This window comes from Octopus bimaculoides, chromosome 30, assembly GCF_046866305.1.
Source record: "Octopus bimaculoides isolate indiv1 chromosome 30, ASM4686630v1, whole genome shotgun sequence".
NCBI classification, from domain to species: domain Eukaryota; kingdom Metazoa; phylum Mollusca; class Cephalopoda; order Octopoda; family Octopodidae; genus Octopus; species Octopus bimaculoides.
Window position 1 is genome coordinate 11,236,255 of NC_142957.1, and position 27,500 is coordinate 11,263,754.

The 27,500-nt window shown below is 39.8% G+C and overlaps 1 protein-coding gene across 1 annotated transcript in view; it reads left to right on the forward strand.

The window, feature by feature from the left end:
* The window catches only part of LOC106875774 (sarcalumenin), a 171,646-nt gene that overhangs the window by 20,263 nt on the left and 123,883 nt on the right, over positions 1-27,500 (forward strand). The window contains exon 2 of the mRNA XM_089345793.1: positions 7,541-7,655. Within this exon, the coding sequence (XP_089201919.1) occupies positions 7,541-7,655 (115 nt within the window). The remainder of the gene's footprint in view (positions 1-7,540; positions 7,656-27,500) is intronic.

A 27,500-nucleotide genomic window follows, 5' to 3' on the forward strand; every position in this document is an offset into this window, starting at 1 on the left:
TTCTCTCTCTCTCTCTACATCTCTCACTCTTTCTCTCTCTCTACATCTCTCTCTCTTTCTCCCTACATTTCTTTCCTTATCATTCTCTCTCTCTCTGTATGTATTTCTCTTCATCTCTCTTTCCTCCAGTCTTTCTTTGTCTCTTTCTCCTGGCTTCTCTCACTACATCTCTCTTTCTTTGTCTCTCTCTCTCTTTACCATTTTTGTCTCACCTCTGTCTCTCTTTCTCTCTGTCTCTCCTCTGTCTTTCTTTCTGTCTCTATCTGCCTCTCTCTCTATTTCTTTGTCCCCTCTCTCTACGTCTCTGTCTTTCTCTCTCTTCCCCTCTCTACCACCACCACCACCACCACCTTCACTGTCCTCTCCACCACCACCACCACCACACCCCTTCTACCATAACTGTTACAGTTTGTACTACTATTACTATTGCCACTACTACTACCACCACTATTACCACCAGCACCTACACCATGACCACCACTATCAATGCTGCAGCCAAGTCAAAAACTGCTCCCAACACCAACACCATCACCGCCACAACCACAACCACCACCACTACCATTACTACTACTACCACTATCACAACTACTACTACTACTACTATCACTACTACCACCACCACCACCACTACTACTACTACTACTACCACTACCACTATTACTACTACCATTACTACAACCACCACCACTACCATTAATACAACTACTACCACACCACCACCATCACCACTACTACTACTAAAACCACAACTACTACCGCTACCATCACTACTACTACTACTACTACTACCACTACAACCACCACTATTACTACTACTACCACCACTACAATTACTACAACTACTACCACACTACCACCATCACCACTACTACTACTAAAACTACAACTACTGCTGCTACTACTACTACTATCACCACCACCACCACCACCACTACTGCTACTACCACAAGTAGCAGCAGCAGCACCACCACCACCACTACTACTACTACTACTACCACAAGTAGCAGCAGCAGCACCACCACCACCACTACTACTACTACTACTACCACAAGTAGCAGCACCACCACCACCACTACCACCACAAGCAACAGTACTACTGCTACTGCATCTACTGCTACTGCATCTACTGCTACAAATCTCTATCCCCTACTGCAGCAGCCGCTGCTGGCCGCTGTTGCAGCGTCCGCTGCCACCAAGTCCGCTGCTGTTGCTGCTTGTGTTCTGTTTTTTTGGGGTGGGGGGGTGGGGGGTGGGGGTGGGATTTCCATTCTTCTGCTTCCCATTCCGCTTGCATATCATGTGCTACTGTTCTGCACCTTACCTTGCTGCACAACCTGCATCATACATGCATCACCACCAACAATGCTAGAGAGGGAGAGAGAGAGAGAGAGAGAGAGGGTTCTCCTACATGGTAGCTAGAGATGGTAGAAATAGCAGCCAATTCTCCTTCAAATCACGCCCTACTGTCTTATGTATGTATGAACCAATGAGGGAGACCTCTACATGGTACCTAGATATGGTAGAAATAACAGCCAAATCTCCCTCAAATCACACCCTTCCGTCTTATGTATGTATGAGCCAATGAGGGAGACCTCTACATGGTAGCTAGACCTGGTTGAAATAGCAGCCAAATCTCCCTCAAATCACGCCCTACTATCTTATGTATGTATGAGCCACTGAGGGAGACCTCTACATGGTAGCTAGATATGGTAGAAATAACAGGCAAATCTCCCTCAAATCACACCCTTCCGTCTTATGTATGTATGAGCCAATGAGGGAGACCTCTACATGGTAGCTAGACCTGGTTGAAATAGCAGCCAAATCTCCCTCAAATCACGCCCTACTATCTTATGTATGTATGAACCAGTGAGGGAGACTTCTACATGGTAGCTAGACCTGGTTGAAATAGCAGCCAAATCTCCCTCAAATCACGCCCTACTATCTTATGTATGTATGAGCCACTGAGGGAGACCTCTACATGGTAGCTAGATATGGTAGAAATAACAGCCAAATCTCCCTCAAATCACACCCTTCCGTCTTATGTATGAGCCAGTGAGGGAGACCTCTACATGGTAGCTAGACCTGGTAGAAATAGCAGCCAAATGTCCCTCAAATCACACCTACTATCTTATGTATGTATATATGTGTGAGTCTATCAGGGAGACTTCTACATGGTAGCTAGACCTAGTAGGAATAGCAGCCAAATCTCCTTCAAATTACACCCTACTCTCTTGTATACATATGTATGTGTGTATGTATGTATGAGCCAGCCAGGCAGACCTCTATATGGTAACTATACCTGGTAGAAATGGCAGCCAAATGTCCCTTAAATCACACCCTACTGTCTTATGTATGTATGAGCTAAAGAGGGAGACTGCTACCATGTAGAAGTCTCCCTAGTAGAAATATCAGCTAAATCTATCTCAAATCACACCCTACTGTCTTATGTATGTATATATATATATATGTGTGTGTGTCTGTATGAATGTATGTATATATGAGCCACTCGGAGAGACCTATGTAGTAGCTAGGCCTGGTGGAAATAGCAACCAAATCTCCCTCAAATTACACTCTACTGTCTTATGTATGTATATATGTATGTATGAGCCAATGAGGGAGACCTCAATGTAGTAACTATACCTGTTAGAAATAGCAACCAAATTTCCCTCAAATTACACTCTACTGTCTTATGTATGTATATATGTATGTATGAGCCAATGAGGGAGACCTCAATGTAGTAACTATACTTGTTAGAAATAGCAACCAAATCTCTCTCAGATTACACTCAACTGTCTTATGGAGGTATGAGCCAATAGCTATAGTGGAATGTACTTGGCCAAGGTGCCAAGCAGTGGGACTGAACTTGGGACCATGTGTTTGGGAAGCAAGCTTCTTACCACACAGACATTTTTCTGACTTACGTCAGCATGTAAAATGGACATTAAATGATGATGATGATGATGATGATGATATATCGATCATACTGTGAGCCTCTGAATAATATCATCTGTCATTGAATGATGACAGAAATATTGTGAGAGGGACCTGTCTCTTGTGTTAGTTGGTAGAATCTGCTTTCCCACTCCCTGCTGCTGAAGAGGAGATAAACACTTGGAAATGCATGCATTCAGCAGTCTGGTTGGGGAACATCTGAGCTGACTCATTGTGGTTTAACATTTATTAGTGTACAGCGAGAAATTATCTCTATGTCAAAGTACCCTGAATGTCTTTCCTTGGAGTTCAAATATCCCTCAAGCATACATGAAATGGTGACAAGTTTGTATTTATACTGATCACTAGTGGAGGTGCAATGGCCCAGTGGTTAGGGCAGCGGACTCGCGGTCATAGGATCGCGGTTTCGATTCCCAGTCCGGGCATTGTGAGTGTTTATTGAGTGAAAACACCTAACAGCTCCACGAGGCTCCGGCAGGGGATGGTGGCGAACCCTGCTGTACTCTTCCACCCCACAAATTTCTCTCACTCTTTCTTCCTGTTTCTGTTGTGCCTGTAATTCAACGGGTCAGCCTTGTCACACACTGTGTCATGCTGAATATCCTCCGAGAACTACGTTAAGGGTACACGTGTCTGTGGAGTGCTCAACCACTTGCACGTTAATTTCACGAGCAGCAGGCTGTTCCGTTCATCGGATCAACTGGAACCCTCGACGTCGTAAGCGACGGAGTGCCAACAACAACATACGTATCACTGCTTAGCGCTGTCGCCCTCTATCCAATTTACGACGGGCTGCTGAATAGCACAAGCAGTCACTGAACGATGATGTGAATATCATAAAAAGCCCCTCTCTCTTGTGTTCTCTTGTGTCAGTTCATAATGTCTTCTTTTTCCAGTGTCTGTTGCTGAAGAGGAGATAATCACCTTGAAATACATTCATCCATCTGTCCAGGCTGGTTAGGTGGGGGCACTGTGAACTGACTTGGTGTATTTACATATATTTGCTTACAGTGAGAAATTTTTTCCATTAGAGAATACATTGAATGTCTTTCTTACTGTTTCAAGTATGCTTCAAGCATATTCGAAATGGTAACAAGTTTGTATTTATTTACATCACTGCTTACAGCTGTCAACCCCAATTTTTTTTTACAGCGGGCCTCTGAATAGCACAACCAGTCATTGGAAGATGACTGCAAGTGGTTGTGGTGTAGTAGTAGTAGAAGTAGTAGTAGTTGTACAGGTGGTTGTGGAGGTGGTAGTAGTAGTAATTGTACAGGTGGTTGTGGAGGTGTTACTAGTAGTAGTAGTTGTACAGGTGGTTGTGGTGTAGTAGTAGTAGTAGTAGATGTACAGGTGGTTGTGGTGTAGTAGTAGTTGTACAGGTGGTTGTGGTGGTGGTAGTAGTAGTTGTACAGGTGCTTGTAGTGGTGGTGGTTGTAGTAATAGTAGTTGTACAGGTGGTTGTGGTGGTGGTGGTAGTAGCAGTTGTACAGGTGGTTGTAGTGGTGGTGGTGGTTGTAGTAATAGCAGTTGCACAGGCGGTTGTGGTGGTAGCTGTAGTGGTGTTAGTGGTAGTGCTGTTGGTAGTAATGGCGGTGGTTGTGGTGTTGGTTGTAGTAGTAGTGGTAGTGGTGAGTAAGAAGAGCTCGTTTCTTCTGCTGCTGCTTCTGCTGCTGCTGCTACTCACTGGCAGATGCCGGAAGAAAATGGTTGTGGAAGCTGTGATGCTTTCTACATCCACAGATCTTTGAATACAAACCATTTCTTCCCCCCCCACTTCTCTCTGCCCCTTCCATTCTCTCTCACCTCTCTTTCTCTCTCTGTCTCTCTTTTTCTCCCTCCTCCTCTCTCTCTGTCTCTGTCAGTCACTCACTCACCCTCTCTCTCTCTCACACATTTTTCTCTGTAAGAGGATAGACCCAGACTGGATTAGAATTAAGCATCTTTACTGTATATATATATATATATATATATATATATATATGTGTATATATATATATATATATAGGCGCGGGAGTGGCTGTGTGGTAAGTAGCTTGCTTATCAACCACATGGTTCCGGGTTCATTCCCACTGCGTGGCACCTTGGGCAAGTGTCTTCTACTATAGCCTCGGGCCGACCAAAGCCTTGTGAGTGGATTTGGTAGACGGAAACTGAAACAAGTAGAGTAAAATAAAAAAAAAAAAATATACACACATGCACACAATATTTATATATCTACACTATTCCTGGATGTATACATGGTCCCAGACTGGATTAGAATCAATCCTCTTTACAGAACACAGACTAATCCATTGACTATCGTAGGTGTTACATTCCAAAACCACCTGCAATAGGTGAAAATCTGCAAAGTAGAAACAGTACTGTCCTGTATATTTTTAAAAAATGATTTCTATAATTTGTATATATTTACGGAGATGTACTTGCATAGAAAGTGACCTGATCTGAGATCGTGTGCTGGAACGAAAACAATTGCAGCGTGGAAGGTATTTATTAGCCATTTAAGAAACACACAAAATCCGTTAGATTCACTTCAACATTTAAATTTAATTTGCCAAAATATTTTCATTGCTTTGAGACCGCGACCGGTTCACTGACAAAGTTCTGTGAGAATTTTGCCAGTGATCAGATGACAATTATGATGATGTGGAGGAGGAGGAAGAGGAGGAGAAGGGGGATGACGATGACAATGATGACTGACAACGGTGATGACGATTGTGATGATGACGATGATGACGATGATGACGATTATGATGATGATGATGATGACATCAACGCTGATAAGGAGGATGACGAGGATGATGATGATGATGATGATGATGATGACAAAGATTATGATGACGACTTCCAATTGCTGTTGCTCATTATGTGGAGTAGGTTCAAGCCCCCATCACCCCCCCCCCCCCCCCCGCCCCACTCCATTCCTACCCCTGTGCCACCCATCGCTACTTATCTTCTTGTACCAGATGACCCAATTAACGTAAAAAACACGTTCTGCTGTCTGATGAGGGGGTGCACGCGTGCGTGCGTCTGTATATGTGTGTGTGTGTGTGTGTATGTGTGTGTTCGGGTGGTGGGGTTAGTGGCAGGGAAAGAGAGCCACCCAGCTGTAAAAATATAATTATTTACTTCATCATGTAAACTAGAGGAACCCACCCATGCCATTCATGACAGCAGAGGAGAAGACAGAAAGAATGGAAAATATTGTATGCTATATAATCAAAATTTAAGGCCGTTTATATATATATATATATATATATATATATATATATATATATATATATATATGTCTGCATATGTGGGCAAGTACATACATACATACATACATATATATACACACACACACACACACACATATATATATATATATATATATACATACATACACACACACACTACATATATATATATATATATATATATATATATATATATGTACATATACAAACATACATACATTTATGTATGGATACACACACATACATTTACACACACAAGCAGCTATGTATGTACATACATATATACACAAAGTTATGCATGTACATGTATAGATAGACATATATACTTACACACATGTATATACACCACACACACACACACACACACACACACACACGCACATGTACCTATGTATATATATATACACGCAAACACATATATATGTGCCTACATACACATGCACACACGCATACACACACACACACATATTCTTTTATTCATTTCAGCCTTGGAGCTGCAGTCATGCTGGAGCACCACTGTGTGTTTGTGTATGTGTGTATATATATATATATATATATATATATATATATATATATATATATGCGCACGCACACTCATGTATGTATGTATAGATACATATCCATGCGTAGATATACATATATATGAATCTATATATGCATTTATATTCATTTATATACACACTCATATATGTATACACATACACATGTATTTATGATACTTACCCTATTGGGAGAATCTTCAATTCCTGACATAGTCGTTGTGGCGCTGTTGTGATATATATTGTGCGGTGGGGGGGGGGTATTTGAGGACTGGCTAGCAGAGCCCATCCCTCATGGACGGTGAATGTAGCCAATTTCTTGTGGAGAGAGAGAGAGAGAGAGGAGAAGGTGAAAGGGAGAAAACAGGAGGGGTTGGAGGTAGAGGGAGGAAAAGATAGAGAGAGTGGGAGGGAAGAACAAAGAGAGAAGGTTGGAAAACAAAGAAGTGTCAGAGAGAGAGAGAGAGAAAGGCAGGGTTGGAGAGAGGGAGAGGTTGGAGAGAGAGAGAGAGAGAGAGAGAGTGATGGTGCCACATAAAAAGCATTATCTCATAGCTCTGAGATTTCAATGATGTGATTGTTTATTTTCAGAATGACATTGTAGGGTAGGTGTGAGAGGCTGGATCTGGCTAGTTTAAACAAAAAAAAAACAAAAACGGATAGAATATTTGGGCTGGATATGGTTTGGTTTCAATGCTAAACGGTTAAGGTGTTGCGCTGTGGAACTTGAAACCCAAAACCATGTGGTCGCAGACTGAGCTTCCTGACCACTCTGCTTTTTCTAAAGAATCTCTTGGTTTCTTCTTTCAGGGTTGGTGAAGATAGCCGAGCAGCAGCTCAACTTGCCATTATTGGCACCGCGGAAGAAAATCAGCATTCTTTTAATTGGCAACCATTCAGCTGGTAAAAGTTCTTTCATCAACTGGTAAGTACCGACATATTTTGCAGTTCTCCATTGGTGGATTTTTGTCTTTCTTTTTTTTTACTCTGCTTCGATTTCAAAATGTGTTCTCTTTCCGATTTATTCTTGCCCTCCTACACTGTTTCACACCATCCTTGGGGCAAAAGCAGAAGGGGGATTCAGTTAGTAGAATCGTCGGATCTAGTTTAAAACGGGGGCACCAGTATTTTCTTAACGAAACACTAATGAAACACTTTGAAACTTGGGACACTGGTAGAATGTGTCATATAAAACATCTTTTACTCTTAGTCTTCTTAACAAAAAAAGGAATTCGCAAGTTATTCCATGTTAAAGTTGTCGTATTTCTGTAATTTCAACCAATCACTGACGTCTATTCAGCTGAATAGAGTTACTGCTGGGCGGTCATAAAAATGTTATTCCCTGTGACATACTTCATCCGGTTTAATCGTAATTTATACGCATATATTGTTTATATAATAAATTACGCTGTGCGTATCTATGTGTGTAACAATTTTAGAGTTCGGATTCTAGAGTTAGGGTTAGTTTTAGGGTTAGGGTTAGGGTTAATAGTCTAGTTAGGGTTAGGGTTAGGGGATTAATACGATATACACCGTTGCAGCGCTAACTGTTTTCAACTGAATAGACGTCAGTGATTAGTAGAAATTATCGAAATAAGACAAATTTTTACATGAAATAAATTCGAATACAAAAATTTTTTTGTGTTCTATAACACAAAATAGATAAGTATACGAAGTTTGAAAGTCTTTTGGTACCAAAAACACTACATAAAACATTAATGATAACTGGTGCCCCCGTTTTAAACTAGATCCGAATCGTTAGAGCATCCGGTAAGATAGGTCGTGAGCTATTTGTTGCAGCTCTTTACCGTATTTCATGGCATGTAAAGAGCATCAGTGCTGGTGTCACGCAAAAAAGCATTGGCGCAGGTGCCATGTAAAAGGCACTGGTGATGGGGCCACATAAAATGCACTGGTGTTGGTGTCATGTAAAGAACACTGGTGCTGGTGCCACATAAAATGCACCAGTGATAGCGCCACATAAAAGTCACTGGTGATGGTGTCACATAAAAATCACTGGTGATGGTGTCACATAGAAAGCACTCTAATTAACTCGTATATATATGTATGTATATAAAATATATAGTTTTAGGGAAAAGAACCAAGGTTGATGAACTCATCGATGAAAATCCACTATCACATATAGAAAAATTAATAATTAAAAGCACAATAAATGAGTATAATATAATACAAAGTAAATATCATAAGATAAAGATAATAATGTATATATATATATATATTATATAATGTATATATATTATATAATAATGTATATATATGTATGAGTGGTTGGCGTTAGGAAGGGCATCCAGCTGTAGAAACTCTGCCAAATTTAGATTGGAGCCTGGTGTTGCCATCCGGTTTCACCAGTTCTCAGTCAAATCGTCCAACCCATGCTAGCATGGAAAGCGGACGTTAAACGATGATGATGATGATGATGATGATGTGTATGTATGTATGTATGTAAAAAAAAAAGACATATCGTTAGGTTATCACATGTTATTCATCCAAAACATCTCAACAGAGCAAGATATGGTATATAATTTTTTCTTTTGTACCAGAGTTCCTTGATGCATGTAATTTATTTTAAGGGTTACGCAAGGGTCAAAAGGTTAAGAAACACCGGGGGGGGGGGTTAGATGACAGACGATGGTGTTGAATTCGGGGTTGGTGTCAGTGTCACCCATTGTCATCAAGTGATATATCAAATTTACTTTCAGGAGATTATTTTGATATTGTGTGTTTTCCCCCGTTGCGTAAATTTATTTCAGTCTATTTTATTCCCTTTAGTTTTTTTTTTTTTCTTTTCAAGGTTATTTTCAATATTTCTCTTTTTCCTTTCTGCCTGCCTTTCATATGAATCTTTCTTTTTCAAATGTATGAAGTTTGTAGCTGGAGGGTGGATGAGGTAAGTATCGTAGTCTCAAGTTATTTCGTTGTACTCATCATCTTCGTTTAACGTCCGCTTTCCATGCTAGCATGGGTTGGACGGTTTGACTGAGGACTGGTGAAACCAGATGGCTACACCAGGCTCCAATCTGATTTGGCAGAGTTTCTACAGCTGGATGCCCTTCTTAACGCCAACCACTCTGAGAGTGTATATATATATATATATATATATATATATATATATATATATATATATATATATATATATATATTTATATATATATATCATCATCATCATCATCGTTTAACATCCGCTTTCCATGCTAGCATGGGTTGGACGATTTGACTGAGGACTGGTGAAACCAGATGGCTACACCAGGCTCCAATCTGATTTTGCAGAGCTTCTACAGCTGGATGCCCTTCCTAACACCAACCACTCAGAGAGTGTAGCGGGTGCTTTTACGTGCCACCGGCACGAGGACCAGTCAGGCAGTACTGACAACGGCCATGTGCAAAAAGGTGTATTTTACGTGCCACCTGCACAGGAGCCAGTCCAGCAGCACTGGCAACGATCTCGCTCGAATGTCTTTACATGTGCCGGGACGGCGACGCTAGGCACAGGTGCCATGATGATTTCGCTTTCGCTTGCCCCAACAGGTCTTCGCAAGCCGAGTTTAGTGTCTCGCAAAAAAACAAAAGACAAAGACAGGTGGTGTAGACAACAAACTGATGTATTAGTATAACGCTTGGGAAGTGAAAAAGTCTAATGTTTCTGCCCGCTCACCACCTTTTTCTACCCTTATACTTTATCCCTGCTGAACCTATTCCTGGTGGATTCGCTGTACTCTTTAACCTCCGCCACCATCCATTTTTTATAAACCTTTCAATTATTTTCATACTCAATTTACATCCATTTCTTTCTCTTCTCTTCTTGTAACCATTTTAGCATGTATTTTAATAACATTCTTCATAAATTTTCATGAATAGTTTGTCATTTGCATAAATTTCCATCAAATCAACATCCATTTTTCTATGAATTTCTATGAATATTTTTGCTGTTTTTATCCATTTCCATAAATCTTCATGATTAATTTGTCATTTTCATCAAATTATATTAACTTTCCATGGATTTTCATGAATATATTGTCGTTTTATTCAATTTTCATTCAATTTCCATCAAATATTCATGCATTTTTTTTATAGTTTTTTTAATGAATATTTTGTTGGTTTCATCAATTTTCGTTCATTTTTCATAGATTTTCTTGAATATTTTGTCGTTTTCATTCAACTTTCAACAATCTTCATTTAATTTCCACCCACTTTCCTGTATTTTTCACAAATATTTTCTTATTTACATCAATTTTTGTACGTGCGTGTCTGCATGTGCCAGTGTGTGTTTGTGTAAATTTGTTTAAGCTTTTGTATCTGTGTGTGTATGTGTGCATGTATGTTTATATGTGCGTGCTTGGCTATGTATTTACATATCTTGTCTGTTACATATGTGTACATTTTTTATAATTTTCGTTCCTTTTCATAAACTTTTAATGGTTTCTCTCAAATACTTTGCCATTTTCATTCAATTTTCACTCATTTTGATTAAACTTTTGTTAATTTTTTTTACCTCCTTTTCACAAATAATCTTGTCCTTTTCATAAATTTTCATTCAATTTCCAATGAATTTCATTCATTTTGAATGAATTTTCATGACTACTTTGTCGAAAACTTCCATGCTTCCCGAAATTCAACAATAGCACACCTGATGTCCTCTACCCCACCTTTTTTTAACAACTCATTCACCGGTCACTTGCCGTGCGTGTTCTTTGTAATGTTCATGCACTTTTGACTACCTTTTCTGATGCGTTGTAGTGCACCTGAGCACTATATACATTAAGTTCATCACTATATATGTGTATATATATATATATATATATATATATACAATATATGAGTAGTCTGATGCAGAATTTCCGGAACTTAAAATAACTTGCAAGGATATAAGTTTCAGTGAAAAGTATTCTCTGATTAAAATGTAAATAATGTACCTAATTCCTCATCTCTTAATAAATATAGAACTGTATTAAAATAATGATGCTGAAAATTTCTAAGTGATGTCTTCTCCATGAAAACTTTTATTCTTGACAATATTTCGTGCGGGTGACACGTAAAAGCACCCACTACACTCTCAGAGTGGTTGGCGTTAGGAAGGGCATCCAGCTGTAGAAACTCTGCCAAATCAGATTGGAGCCTGGTGTTGCCATCCGGTTTCACCAGTCCTCAGTCAAATCGTCCAACCCATGCTAGCATGGAAAGCGGACGTAAAACGATGATTATGATATATATATATATATATATATATATATATATATATATGTGTGTGTGTGTGTATATGTGGGCGTTAGGAAGGGCATCCAGCTGTAGAAACTGCCAAATCAGATTGGAGCCTGGTGTTGCCATCCGGTTTCACCAGTCCTCAGTCAAATCGTCCAACCCATGCTAGCATGGAAAGCGGACGTAAAACGATGATTATGATATATATATATATATATATATATATATATATATATATGTGTGTGTGTGTATATGTGGGCGTTAGGAAGGGCATCCAGCTGTAGAAACTGCCAAATCAGATTGGAGCCTGGTGTTGCCATCCGGTTTCACCAGTCCTCAGTCAAATCGTCCAACCCATGCTAGCATGGAAAGCGGACGTTAAACGATGATGATGATGATGATATGAGTATATGCATATATATGTACATGTATGCACATACCTTCATCCACATGTACATATAGATACATAACTGGGTACATGACGTGGCAAAAGAAGATGGACAAAATGATAAACAAGGTACAACAAACAAGCAAGCCACATAGAAACATCTCCTTCATCAGCTACCACCATTAAAACACCGGCGTTTCGAAGAATTAAGGCAGTACGCATCGTTGAAATGGTTCTTCCCACGAACACAAATTAAATTGTTTTCACGGAGGGTAGTGGTGGACGGAAAACAAGACAGGAAAACGAAACGGTGAATAAACAAACAAGCAAAAAGGCTGTACAGCCAGACGTGAAGTGTGTATGTCTCGAACGCGATAGATCACTGACCACTACATATATTTGTTTTCTCTCCTTGTTTCTTTCTGTGTTCCTTTCTGTTGAAGAGCGTAGGCTCGAGACATTAAAGACGTTCTCTATTCCCGAGCGTTATATTAATACATCCATTTGTTGTTTACACCACCTGTCTTTGTCTGTTGTTTTTTTTGTGAATTCTCCAATTGATCCGATCAATGGAACAGCCTGCTCGTGAAATTAACGTGCAAGTGGCTGAGCACTCCACAGACACGTGTACCCCTTAACATAGTTCTCGGGGGATATTCAGCGTGACACAGTGTGACAAGGATGGCCCCTTTGAATTACAGGCACAACAGAAACAGGAAGTAAGAGTGAGAGAAAGTTGTGGTGAAAGAGTACAGCAGGGTTCTGCCACCATCCCTTGCTGGAGCCTCGTGGAGCTTTAGGTGTTTTCGCTCAATAAACACTCACAACACCCGGTCTGGGAATCGAAACCGCGATCCTATGACCACGAGTCCGCTGCCCTAACCACTGGGCCAATGCACCTCCACCATCAGGCTGAATATACCTTAGTTAAATGAACTTTACACTGGTGTCAAGAGATCCGAAAGTTAACTTGCTGGAGATTTGATTGAAACTTACTAACTTCCTACACTTGGAACCTTGGATCTTGCTTTTATATATCATTATATATATTTATCACTTATAAGCTTTAAGCTTATAAAATATATATGTATATATATATATATATGTATATATATAAATATATATATATATATTTATATATATATATATATATATATATATATATATATCCAAAGTTTTAAATTTTTACATTTAAGAGAGAGATTTGACGCTAATATCCATTATTAATGTAATTTATTCCTATGTCAACATTTCTGTATAAAGCTATATTTGACCGTCAAGTTTAAGTCAAACATATAAGTTGCCATACACTTCTTCAGGGAATAATCTTTTAGAACAAACAAACAAACAAATCAAAATTTGGAGATCAATATATATATATATATATAATTTTTATTCTGTTTTCATTCAATTTTCCTACATTTTCCCAAATATTTTGTCATTTTTCATTGAATTTCCATTGATTTTCATTCAGTTCTACATTATTTGATATATCTTCCCTTCTTGCTGTTGTTTAGCGAGTGGTCAGCTGTGATTGAGGAGACCGAATTTGTCATTTTCCTTCAATTTTCATCCAATTTTCCTCCGTCTTTCTTGCATTTTAATAAATATTTTATCATTTTCATAAATTTTCATTCAATTTCCATTTACCAACCACATGGTTCCGGTTTCAGTCCCACTGCGTGGCACTTTGGGCAAGTGTCTTCTACTATAGCCTCGGGCCGACCAAAGCCTTGTGAGTGGATTTGGTAGACGGAAACTGAAAGAAGCCCATCGTATATTTGTATATATAAACGTGTATGTGTGTGTGTATATGTTTGTGTGTGTGTGTTTGTCCCCCCAACCAACATCGCTTGACAACCGATGCTGGTGTGTTTACATCCCCGTAACTTAGCGGTTCGGCAAAAAGAGCCCGATAGAATAAGTACTAGGCTTCCAAAGAATAAGTCCTGGGGTCGATTTGCTCGACTAAAAGATGGTGCTCCAGCATGACCGCAGTCAAATGACTGAAACAAGTAAAAGAATAGATTTTAATGAATATTTTGTCATCTTCATTCGCTTTCCCTTTCACTCAATTTTCATTCATTCATCTTTCATTTCCCTCTTCCCATCTAAATACTGCCAACTTTTTCCAGTTTTCACCAATTTTTTCAATCACTTTCCTTCTCAAGCCATTATCATCAATCCCCTTTTTTTTTTATTAGTTTTCATCCATTTCAATATGTTTTCATCATTTTTTTTCTTCATCTAATCCCATATTATTGCCAATTTTCATCCCTTTTCCTCCTTCAATTATCACTTAACATTCTTAAATATCATCTCTTTCTGTCATTCAATTTTCATTCATGAATATTCTATCGTTTTCACCAATTTTCATTGATTTTTCACTCATTTTTCATAGATTTTTTTCTGAATGTTTTATCATTTTCATTCAATTTACATTCTTTTCCTCCATATTTTCACAAATATTTTGTCATCTTCATTAAGTTTCATCCATTTTCTATTGATTTTGCATTCGTTTTTTCTGGATTTTCATGAATACATTCACCTTTTCATTTAATTTTCACCAATTTTCATTGATTTTTCACTCATTTTTTCATAGATTTTTTTTCTGAATGTTTTATCATTTTCATTCAATTTACATTCTTTTCCTCCATATTTTCACAAATATTTTGGCATCTTCATTAAGTTTCATCCATTTTTTTATTGATTTTGCATTCATTTTTTTCTGGATTTTCATGAATTTGACCTTTTCATTTAATTTTCACCGATTTTCATTCATTTCCATCTAAACACTCCCTTATTTTTTCAGTTTCCACACATTTTCTCATTAACTCTTCCCCCCTATCTATTATCGTCCGTCCATTTTTCCCCATCAATTTTTATCCATTTCAATAACTTTCTTCATTTTTTTTTTTTTTCCTTCATCTAATCCCTTCTTATCGCCAATTTTCATCTCTTTCGCTCCATCAATTATCGTTTAAATCTCCTAAACGTCATCTCTCTCTCTCTCTCTCTCTCTGTGCCTTTCTTCTCCATTACGAAAACCATCCAAATTCCTATTCCGTCCTGCTCCGATCTTCTGATGACTTCCATCAGAACATCTCGTCACACCTTCCTGTTGTTCTTCGTACTGGCAGCGTCTGCCGCCAGCCTTTGTCTGTGCGTGTTTGTATATCTACATACACCTCTGTGCGTCTCTATAATTCTCTATATGTGTATCTGTGTATCTGTGAGTGTACATGAGTCTATATCTGTGTATGTGTTTGTCTAGCCTTGTTTGTGTATGTATGGGCATCTAATCCTCTGTTTATTTATGTATCTCTCTGTATATCCCTTTGTGTTTGCTTGTGTGTGTGTGTGTGTGTGTGTGTGTGTGTGTGTGTATAGTCCTGTGTGTCTACCTGGCTTTTATTCAGGCATAGTGTATCTAGGACTACATTATCCAATGTGTCCCTCCTTGTTAATGCTGTTTAGCCCCAGGTCAGTCCTGATCCAGTCAGACCTATCAAAGTTGTTCCGGCTGTGACCATCCTGTCTTTTGTTCAGACATAGTGTATCTAGGACTACATTATCTAATGTGTCCTTCCTTGTTAATGCTGTTTAGCCCTAGGTCAGTCCTGATCCAGCAGACCTATGATCAAAGATGTTCCAACTGTGGCCATCCTGTTTTTTATTCAGACATAGTGTATCTAGGACTACATTATCTCATGTGTTCTTTGAGACAGTAGGATATGATTTCAGAGACACATGGCTGATAAATCGTGTTTCTGTAAGCTTGTACTCTGTGTGTGTGTGTGTGTGTGTGTGTGTTTAATATTGTGAGAGTGGGCGTATGTCATAAATGTGTGTGTGTGTGTGTTGTGTGAGGGTATGTGTAGTGCTGTGAATGTGCGTATGTGTACTCCGGTATTTTGTGTGTGTGTGTGTGTGTGTGTGTGTTTGCGTTTGTCTCTTGCAATGCCAGTTGTGGTACAAGTTGTCAAGTTGTGAGTCAGATGTTTAATAGCTGTTGGGTGATAGGGGTAGGGTTGTGGTAGGTTTGAGGGAAGAATAGAAGAAGGGTGTGTACTCTGTGCATACTGTGTGTGTGTGTGTGGTGATGGGGGTGGTAGTGGTTGTAGTGAACAAGAATGTCATTTGCCTCATGTGTATTGTGATGATGGTGGTGATGGTGGTGATTCTGGTGGTGGTGGTGGTTGAAGTAACGGCAATACTAAAAATGAACCTGATTGCTCTCAAAAATTAAGAAAAAAAAAAACATGAAAAATAATCCAGAATCCTTATCCGGTACTGGATCGATCCCAAAATCTAATCGGTTTGTGCCAGTCATGAGTCCAAACATCCCCGAAAGTTTCATCCGAATCCATCCAGTGGTTCTTGAGATATCTTGTCCATGGACAGACAAACAAACACAACTGAGAACAGTACCTTCGCCTTTGCTAAGGCGGAGTTTACAAGAGCACTCAGGGAGCACAAACCTCCGCCAAGGCAACACCAACGTCCTCTCAACGATTAGCCAGAGATGATTTTTAAAATGAGAATATCTGAAATAAACTTGACTGCTCTCACAAATGAGAATACTTCAAAAGAAACCGACCGCTCTCAAAAATTATGTAAAAAAAACAGGAAAAATAATCCATAATCCTTGTCCGGTACCTGATCGATCCCCAAATCTAATCAGTTCGTGCCTGTCACGAGTCCAGATATTCCTGAAAGTTTCATCTGAATCTATCCAATGGTTCTTGAGATATCTTGTCCACAGACAAACAAACAAACAAATACAACTGAAAACAACACCCCCCACCTTCACTAAGGCAGAGGTAACAGGAGCCCTCAGGGAGCACAAACCTCTGCCAAGGCAACACCAATGCCCTCTCAACGGTTAGCCAGAGATGATTTTTAAAATGAGAATATCTGAAATAAACTTGACTGCTCTCACAAATGGCAATAGTTTAAAAAGAAACCGACCGCTCTCAAAAATTAAGTTAAAAAACAGGAAAAATAATCCATAACCCTTGTCCGGTACATGGATCGATCCCCAAATCTAATCAGTTCGTGCCTGTCACGAGTCCAAATATTCCTGAAAGTTTCATCTGAATCCATTTGGTGGTTTTTGAGATATCTTGGCCACAGACAAACAAACAAACAAACAAACGCGACTATAAACAATACCTCCACCTTTGCTAAGGTGGAGGTAATAAGGTACAAAATGCGGTACGCAATAATCACAGAAACAAGCATTCACAAACTTCCCTTGTACACGCACGCACATACACTCACACAGAGTTGAAACGCTGTTTGGTTTTTCTTTTCGGTATTGAATGTTCACCATCCCACTTCTATTGCACACACACACACACATTCACATGACTTCCTTTTACATACACACCGTTTGATTTTTTTTTCACCATAGAACTTCCATCATCCCTCTACCAAGTTTGCCATCACCCCTTCCTTTTTCATCTATCAGTCTTTCCTTCCACGTTCATATGTCGTGACGGAGAAATACACAAGAGTATTATTATAGTGGATTTTTATTAAGGCAGCGGTTTTATATATATATATATAAAATCTGTATCATGGAGGCGCAATGGCCCAGTGGTTAGGGCGGCGCACTCGCGGTCATAGGATCGCGGTTTCGATTCCCAGACCGGGCGTTGTGAGTGTTTATTGAGCGAAAACACCTAAAAAGCTCCACGAGGCTCCGGCAGGGGATGGTGGCGAACCCTGCTGTACTCTTCCGCCACAACTTTCTCTCACTCTTACTTCCTGTTTCTGTTGTGCCTGTAATTCAAAGGGTCAGCCTTGTCACACTCTGTGTCACGCTGAATAACCCCCCGAGAACTACGTTAAGGGGTACACGTGTCTGTGGAGTGCTCAGCCACTTGCACGTTAATTTCACGAGCAGGCCGTTCCGTTGATCGGATCAACTGGAACCCTCGTCGTCGTAAGCGACGGAGTGCCAACTACAAAAATCTGTGTGTGTATGTGTGTGTGTGTGTGTGCTTATATATATATATATATATATATATATATATATATATATATATATATATATATATATATATATATATGCTGGTATGTGAATGTATTGGTAATAGTGGAGATGGGCGTGTTGTGTATAGAAGTAACAATATTCCCAAGTGAAGAAGCCAGGACAGTGTTAGTTGTCTTTATACACACACACACATATTTATACACACACACACACACACACACACTCCAGCAGTTTTAAACAATTTTCGTCAAGATCTTCCTCCTCCCTTTCCTCCGACGTCACTGTGCCTACGTTTATGTTTCACTGCTACTGCTTCTCTTTCTTTCTCTCTCTCTCTCTCTCTCTCTCTTGTTCCCCTCTGTCTTTTACTACTGTCTCTTCCTGTCCCTCTCTCTCTTTGTCTCTCTATTTTTCTCTCTTTCTGTCTCTCTTTCTCTCCTTCTCTCTTTCTCTCTCTCTTTCTCTCTGTCTGTCTGTCTGTCTGTCTGTCTTTCTCTCTCCTCTGTGTGTGTCACTGTCGTGCCCTCCTGCCCCGCCCTCTATTACTGTAATGTCCTTTCTTTCTCTTCCTCCTCCTCCTCCTCTTTCCCTTCCATGTTGATCGTCTGCTTTTACGCTGTGCTACTGTTTCTCTTGTTCTCTCTCTCTGTCTTTCACTATCGTTCCCTTACCTCTCTCTCATTACTGTCCCCTTCTTTTCTCTCTCTCTCACTACCGTCCCCTTCTGGCTTTCTCTACCGTCCTCATCTCTCTTCCTTTTCCCCTCTCTCTGCGTCGGTCTCTCTTTCCCCTATCACTGACACTCCCTATCTTCCTCATCTCCTTCTCTCTTCCCTTCTCTCTCTTCTCTCACTTTTCCCCACTTTCTTCCCCTCTCTTTTACTACTTCTATCATTCTTACACCCCCTTCCCTTCTCACTATATCAATCTATATCTCCCTACATCTCTCTCCTTCTATCCTGTCACGCCCTCTCCACCCTTATCTTTTTGTTATCTTCCTTCCTTCACTGATCCTTTTCCATTCGCCCCTCTCTCACTCCTTATCGCTATCTCTCTTTCTTTCTCCTATTCGCTCTTCTCCCTCTATCCCTCAATCTCCATCTGTCATTTTTTTCTTCTCTCCCACTACTCCCATACATTTCCCACTATTTCTCTCTTGACATCTGTCTGTCTCTCTCTCTTAGCATCTCTCTCTCTCTCTCAATTTCTCCTCTCTTATTACCATTTTCCTATTCCTCCCCCCTTTCACTACCTTTCTATTTCCCTCTCTCCATCATTGCTCCAATTTCTCTCTCTCTCTCTCTCTCTGTCTCTCTCTCTCTCTCTCTCAGACATTCTTCTTTCTGTCTCACCATCTCAAACTCTCTGTCATTCTTTCCCCCTCCTCACGCACTATTTTTACCCCTTCTCTGTCATTCCCTCCCTCTCTCACACTACAGCCATCTCAGTCTAACCCTCTCTCGTACTACTGCTATATCCCTCTCTCTGAAACACTACCGCTCTCTCTCTCTCTCTCTCCCTCTCTCACATTATCGCCATATCTCTCTATTCCCTTTTTCCTCCTCTCTCATTCCGCCCCTATCTCTCACACACTACCGCAATCTCTTTCTAGTCCCCTTTTCACTATCTCTATTCCCCCCCCCCCCCCAACACTCTATTCTCTTCTCTCTCTCTCTCACTCACACGCACTACCGTTATATCTTCTTTGTTCCCTTTCTCTCCCTCTACCGTAGTCACTCTCACCCTCTCGCTATTCCCCTCTTATTCTTTCTCCCTCGCTCTCTCTCTCCCCCTCTCTTTCACTATCGCCATCTGTCACCCTCTCGCTATTCCCCTCTTATTCTTTCTCCCTCGCTACTCTTCTCTCTCTCTCTTCACCGTCTGTCACTCCTCCCCTTCACACCACCCAATTACACAAGCCATACGGTTCTGTTATGGCTGCAGGGAAATATTGTCGGAAAAGCCAAACCAGCGATCACTTAACAAGCCACAGCCTGCGGATCGTAATAACTAGTTGACCAGGGGACCAGGCGCTACTACAACACTAACCACAACAACAACACCATCACCTATACGACTACTGCATTACGGTACTGTATATATATATATATATATATGTATCTATGTATATATATGTTGTAGGGTGTATATAGATCTCCCTCCCTCTCTCCTTTTGTGAGTGTATATATATAGGCATTCTTATATAGGAAGATCGCCATATATATATATACACGCACGTAAATATGTTACCCGATGATCTGTGTGTAACAACTACTATGCTATACACACACATATATACCCGTGCACACACATCAACTGACGCATACCTATATATCCACTGCCATGTATATATATATGCCAACGCGCACGTACCCACACACACACACACACACACATATATATGTATATGTATATATATATGCGTATGCACGCGCATAAATATATAGACAAACCGAAATATTTCGATCGCGCGCGCACGCACTCGCATACCTCTCTGTCAGACACACACACACACACACACACAGACACACACACACACACACATTCATATATATTCATTTGTTGGATGTTGTGCTTTTCTGGATTTCAGTTATGTACACGCAGTTATATATATATATATATATATATATATATATATATATATATATATATATATATATGTATATATATATATATATATATATATCGATCTAGATAAATATATATATATATATATATATATATATATATATATATCGATCTAGATAAATATATATATATATATATATAACAGATCTGTATGAATAGAATATTTGACAAACAGCGCACACACGCATAGATTACAGCAAGGAACGATCGGGAAAACTTTCCCCACGGCCCCTTTTAGGGATCCCTCTGTGCCTCACGAGTAGAAAGAAGGCAGTGAGGTTTTCTCAATCCACAGAACTGGCCCTTCACTGCCGGCAACAGATCGGATTGGAGGGACCAGCTGGTGGTTAGTTGTGGGTGTGAGATCGGGCATCGGGATATATTGTAAAGTATCTGTGTGTGTGTATATATACTGACGGTATGTATAGATGTGTTTGTGTGAAGGTATGTATTTGTGCGTATAAGATTGCGCCTCCGTAGCTGTGCTCGTGCGTGTGTCTGCCTCTGTGTGTGTGTGTCTGCCTCTGTGTGTGTGTGTCTGCCTCTGTGTGTGTGTGTGTATGTATGTGTATATATATATATGTGTATGTATGTATGTATATATATATGGCAGTACATGTATACATGTATAATTATTTGTACGCAGGCGTCTGTGTACGCGCATGCAAATACGATTGTTGGCACACACACACATATCTGTGAATGTTTCTGTGTGTATGTGTGTGTGTATATATATATATATATATATATATATATATATATTTATATATATATATATAGAGAGAGAGAGGTGTGTGTGTGTATATAATGTATGTGCACCTGTATGTGACCGGATATATATAATTGAGAAACAACCCTCTCTGATATACCCCGTTGCTGATTCCATACGGGTACACACACGCACTCACTCACTCACACACACGGACGCACACGCGCACGCATGCACCCCTCCCCCATTCACACTCACACAAATATTTCGTCATCTTTAATCTAAAGAAATCTCGCCTCCGTCTCCCCCACCCCACTATACACCACGTCCTGCCCTTTTTTTGCCATCTCCAGCGTTTCTGTTCTTTTACTGTTGTAATAAAAATCCGTGGAGCATCGGACAGGGAATTTTTTAAAAAATAAATAAAATAAAAATAAAACCCCTCAAAAGCCTTGTATTTAATTACCTCCCTTTGAGTGTTTAGCCCTAGGTCAGCCCTGATCAACCAGATCTGTCTTTGTGAGATTGGTTGCGATATGTGGGCGATTTGGCTGTTACTTCTAGCTTCTCGAGCGACCACAAGGAGACATTGGATGATGCAGCCCTAGATGACTGTAAAAAGACATGATGGTCATTACTGGAACGTCTGTTTTCATTTATTATTTATCTTTTTTTCATCATAATAGGTTTTCCCTATCCCTTTACTGCATTTTATGAGTCAGATTCGATTTGAGATTTTGGCTGCTATTTCTAGCTGTTTGAGATGTTTAGCTGCAACCCTTTTTGTTCTGAGATCAAGTTCATCCGAGGTGAACGTTATCTTTGCTCCCTTTGTGGAAATAGATTGCATATAAAACATCCCAGATGTAACTGGAATTATAATAGAAGGCTAAGGCTACCTAGAGGCTCCCTCATTGGTTTGTATTTGTAGCAGTTAAGTACCATGGTTGATTTAATATTCCTATAAAATACCCTAGATGTAAGTGGAATTATAATAGAAGACTAAGGTTACCTAGAGGCTCCCTCATTGGTTTATATTAGTAGCAGTTAAGTACTAGGTTTGATTTAATATTCTTATAAAACACCCTAGATGTAACTGGAATTATAATAGAAGACTAAGGCTACCTAGAGGCTCCCTCATTGGTTTGTATTACTAGCAGTTAAGTTCTGGGGTTGATTTTATATTCCTTTAAAACATTGTGGATGTGCATGGAATTATAATAGAAGACTAAGGCTACCTAGAGGCTCCCTCATTGGTTTGTATTACTAGCAGTTAAGTTCTAGGGTTCCTTTAAAACAGGGGCAGGGAACTTTTTAACCAATTGCCCCAAAATATATATATTTATGCCAATGTTACCCCTTTGATTTGAAAGGAAGAAAATCATAGATTCTTTGAATTCAAGAAGTTTATTGAATCTATTTATATGAATCTATTTAGACATCCATTACACTGGACAGATGCTGTGTTGCCAGAAGAAAAAGTTCTGTCGTAACAAGGAACACGGTTTTTTTTGTATAATTTTACTTATGCAGGCGTAGGAGTGGCTGTGTGGTAAGTAGCTTGCTTACCAACCACATGGTTCCAGGTTCATTCCCACTGCTAGACACCTTGGGCAAGTGTCTTCTACTATAACCGCGGGTGACCAAAGCCTTGTGAGTGGTTTTGGTAGACGGAAACTGAAAGAAGCCCATCGTATATATATATATATATATATATATATATATATATATATATATGTCTGTGTGTGTATGTATATGTTTATGTGTCTGTGTTTGTCCCCCCCAACATTGCCTGACAACCGATGCTGGTGTGTTTACGTCCCCGTAACTTAGTGGTTTGGCAAAAGAGACCGATAGAATAAGTACTAGGCTTCCAAAGAATAAGTCCTGGGGTCGATTTGCTCGACTAAAGGCGGTGCTCCAGCATGGCCGCAGTCAAATGACTGAAACAAGTAAAAGAGTAAAAATGTATTAATTAAGTTGGTGTTTGGAGCATGAATTAAGATGCAATTTTGGTGAAAGGTTTTAATTTAGATCACTTTGACCCTTTAGTTACCATGTTTCTGTTGAAATATGCTGCTTTTGTTTCATTTACTTCTCAAATGATGAAGAATTTAGTAAAAATAACTTTGACAATGATTACTCTGGTTTTGGAGCATAAAACACCCACATCTGCTGTGAGACTATATAAACAGTACTCAGGGGAAGCTATCTGCTACCCATGTTGGGTACACTCAACTAATATGGTCCCTGTATTATGTACAGACCTTAACCCTTTTGCTACCGTGTTTCTGTTGAAATACACTGCTTTTGTTGCAATTAATTTTGAAAATAATGAAAAATTTAATCTGGTGTTTGGAACATATACTCTTTTACTCTTTTACTTGTTTCAGTCTTTTTCACTGTGGCCATGCTGGAGCACCGCCTTTTAGTCGAGCAAATCGACCCCAGGACTTATTCTTTGGCAGCCTAGTACTTATTCTATCGGTCTCTTTTGCCGAACCGCTAAGTTACAGGGACATAAACACACCAGCATCGGTTGTCAAGCGATGCTAGGGAGACAAACACAGACACACATACACAGACACACACATATATATATGTATATATATATATACTCTTTTACTCTTTTACTTGTTTCAGTCTTTTTGACTGCGGCCATGCTGGAGCACCGCCTTTTAGTCGAGCAAATCGATCCCAGGACTTATTCTTTGGAAGCCTAGTACTTATTCTATCGATCTCTTTTGCCGAACCGCTAAGTTACTGGGACATAAACACACCAGCATCGGTTGTCAAGCGATGTTGGGGGGACAAACACAGACACACAAACACATACACACATACATATATACATACATATATACGATGGGCTTCTTTCAGCTTCCGTCTACCAAATCCACTCACAAGGCTTTGGTCGACACTTGGTATGAAAAGGGCTAAAGAAGCTATCAACCAACATGGTCAAACTCAACCCCACCGACCTCCACTGAAAGTCTATATAGGGAAGCTATGTGCTACCCATGTAGAGGTCTCCTTCATTGGCTTATACATACAAAAGACAGTAGGGTGTGATTTGAGGGAGATTTGGCTGCTATTTCTAGCAGGTCTAGCTACCATGTAGAGGTCTCCCTCATTGGCTCATACATACATATATACATAGATAAGAGAGTAGGGTGTGATTTGAGGGAAATTTAGTTGCTATTTCTAGCAGGCTTAGCTACCATGTAGAGGTCTCCCTCATTGGCTCATACATACATATATACATAGATAAGAGAGTAGGGTGTGATTTGAGGGAAATTTAGTTGCTATTTCTATCTAGCAGGCTTAGCTACCATGTAGAGGTCTCCCTCATTGGCTCATACATACATACATATATACATAGATAAGAGAGTAGGGTGTGATTTGAGGGAAATTTAGTTGCTATTTCTAGCAGGTCTAGCTACCATGTAGAGGTCTCCCTCATTGGCTCATACATACATATATACATAGATAAGACAGTAGGGTGTGATTTCAGGGAGATTTGGTTGCTATTTCTAGCAGGTCTAGCTACCATGTAGAGGTCTCCCTCATTGGCTCATACATACATATATACATACATAAGACAGTAGGGTGTGATTTGAGGGAGATTTGGTTGCTATTTCTAGCAGGCCTAGCTACCATGTAGAGGTCTCCCTCATTGGCTCATACATACATACATACAGACATACAGACTTACACAGGACAGTGTGAATTGAGGGAGATTTTGACTGCTCTTTCTACCATCTCTGGCTACCACATAGAGGCCTATCTCGTTATCTTGGTCATTAAATATAATTGTGTCTGTTTATTGCTGTGAATGCAGTAAATTAGGAAATGATCAAAGTGGAAGAACTGCTACATCCCCACGGCCTACACCATCGTCCCCCCCCCCCCCTCCACCACCGCCGCCACCACCACCACCACTGTTGCTGCTGCAATCACCATCACCACCGCTGCCGTCACCATGACTGTCCCCACCACCACCACCACCACCACCACTACCACCACCACCACCATCCTATCTGTCATCATCATTACAGTCACCACCACCACTAACACCATCGCTTCCACCACCACTGCCACCTGCACCACCACCACCACCCTCTACACCCACATAAACCTATCCCACCGTGCACCTGTGCAAGAAGCCATTGTTTTTACTATCATGGCTATAGAATTAGAAGCATCGTAAGAGCTTCTGACAAAATGCTTAGTGGCGTTTTTTTTTTTCTCTGCTCTAGGTCTTTGTATGTCTTGAGTTCAAGTCCTACTGAGGTCAACTTCGCCTTTTGATCTTTTGGGGGTTGACAAAATAAAGTACCTGAGAGACCTACTTGTTTTTTTATATTTTGGTGCAAAAGTGGCTGTGTGGTAAGAAACTTGCTTCCTAACCACTTGGTTCAGGGTTCAGTCCCACTGCGTGGCACCTAGGGCAAATGTCTTCTATTATATCTCTCGGCCCGACCAAAGCCTTGTGAGTGGATTTGGTAGGTTGAAACTGAAAGAATCCCATTGTATATATATATATATATATGTATATACATCTATGTGTGTGTGATAGTGTTTGTCCCTTCCCCGTCACCACTTAACAACTGGTGTTGGTTTGTTTACGTCCCTGTAACTTAGCGGTTTGGCAAAAGAGACTGGTAGAATAAGTACTAGGCTTACAAAGAAACCACTTGTAAACGTGTGTTTTGCTCGTGGCAGCATCCTTCTAAGCTGTTTGAAGCATATCAGCTGTTTCGGCCACCGTTTTCCCCCCAGCAGAAAACGGAATTCTACAGAAGCATGCTGTTTCTTTTGTTTCAGCCATCATAAAAAATTGACAAACAGGAGAGAAGCACTGCAAAACAAGACCACACTATGTGGCAGTATGAATTCAGAGGACACCACCAGTCAGTAGACTGAGGCCTGAACTACAACAGGCTTCTCCCACAGAGAACATTTCTGTTTACTTTTGAGTATCCCCTTATACATAAAGGTTACATCCATCATACCTTGTTACTGTGTGGACTGAGTTCCCCATTGACAGGCTGCTGTAATTAAATGAAATGTTAAAAACTTAAGGTGTGCAAATTAATAGCTCTAGTCCTGCTGGATTTATTAAGTATATAAACAGATTGGTTGCTTGTTTTTCTGGGATTGGTCAAACTGATGTAAATACCTCTGATGAGACCTCAATTTGGCTCGAAAATCAAATAAGGACGTCCATTATCTTTTTCTGCCTACAAAGAACCAGTTAAGTTGGCTATGTTTGTTTATCTACTGTATAGGTTACATACATTATCTCATACCCTGATATTGTGAGGACTAAACTCCCCATTACAAGCCATTGATATTATATAAAGTGTTAAACATATCCAATATGCAAATTAGGAACTCCAGTTCTCTTTAGCTACTGGGTTAGTGGAGCATATAAACAGATGGACTGCTTGTTTCTCTGGGATTGATCAAACAAATGTCAACACCTGATAAAACCCCAATAAGGCACGTTTTTTTCTTCCTCCGTTTTTCCCTTCTTTGGACTTTCCTTGTTTCTGACGAAGAGCTCCACTCGAAACGTCATACTCTCTCTCTCTCTCTTTCCTTTCCCGAGCATCTAGTAACACAATCTGTATCACGTCCTCACATTGTTTTTTGTTGTTGTTCTATTGTCTTTTTCCTTTTTTGAACCTATATATATATATATATATATATGTAATATATAGTTGTTTTCAATCTAGTCTGGATTCTTTACCATCAAATTTGATTGCAAAGATTTCAAATTTGATGGTGAAGAATCCAAACTAGATCGAAAACATCTATACAC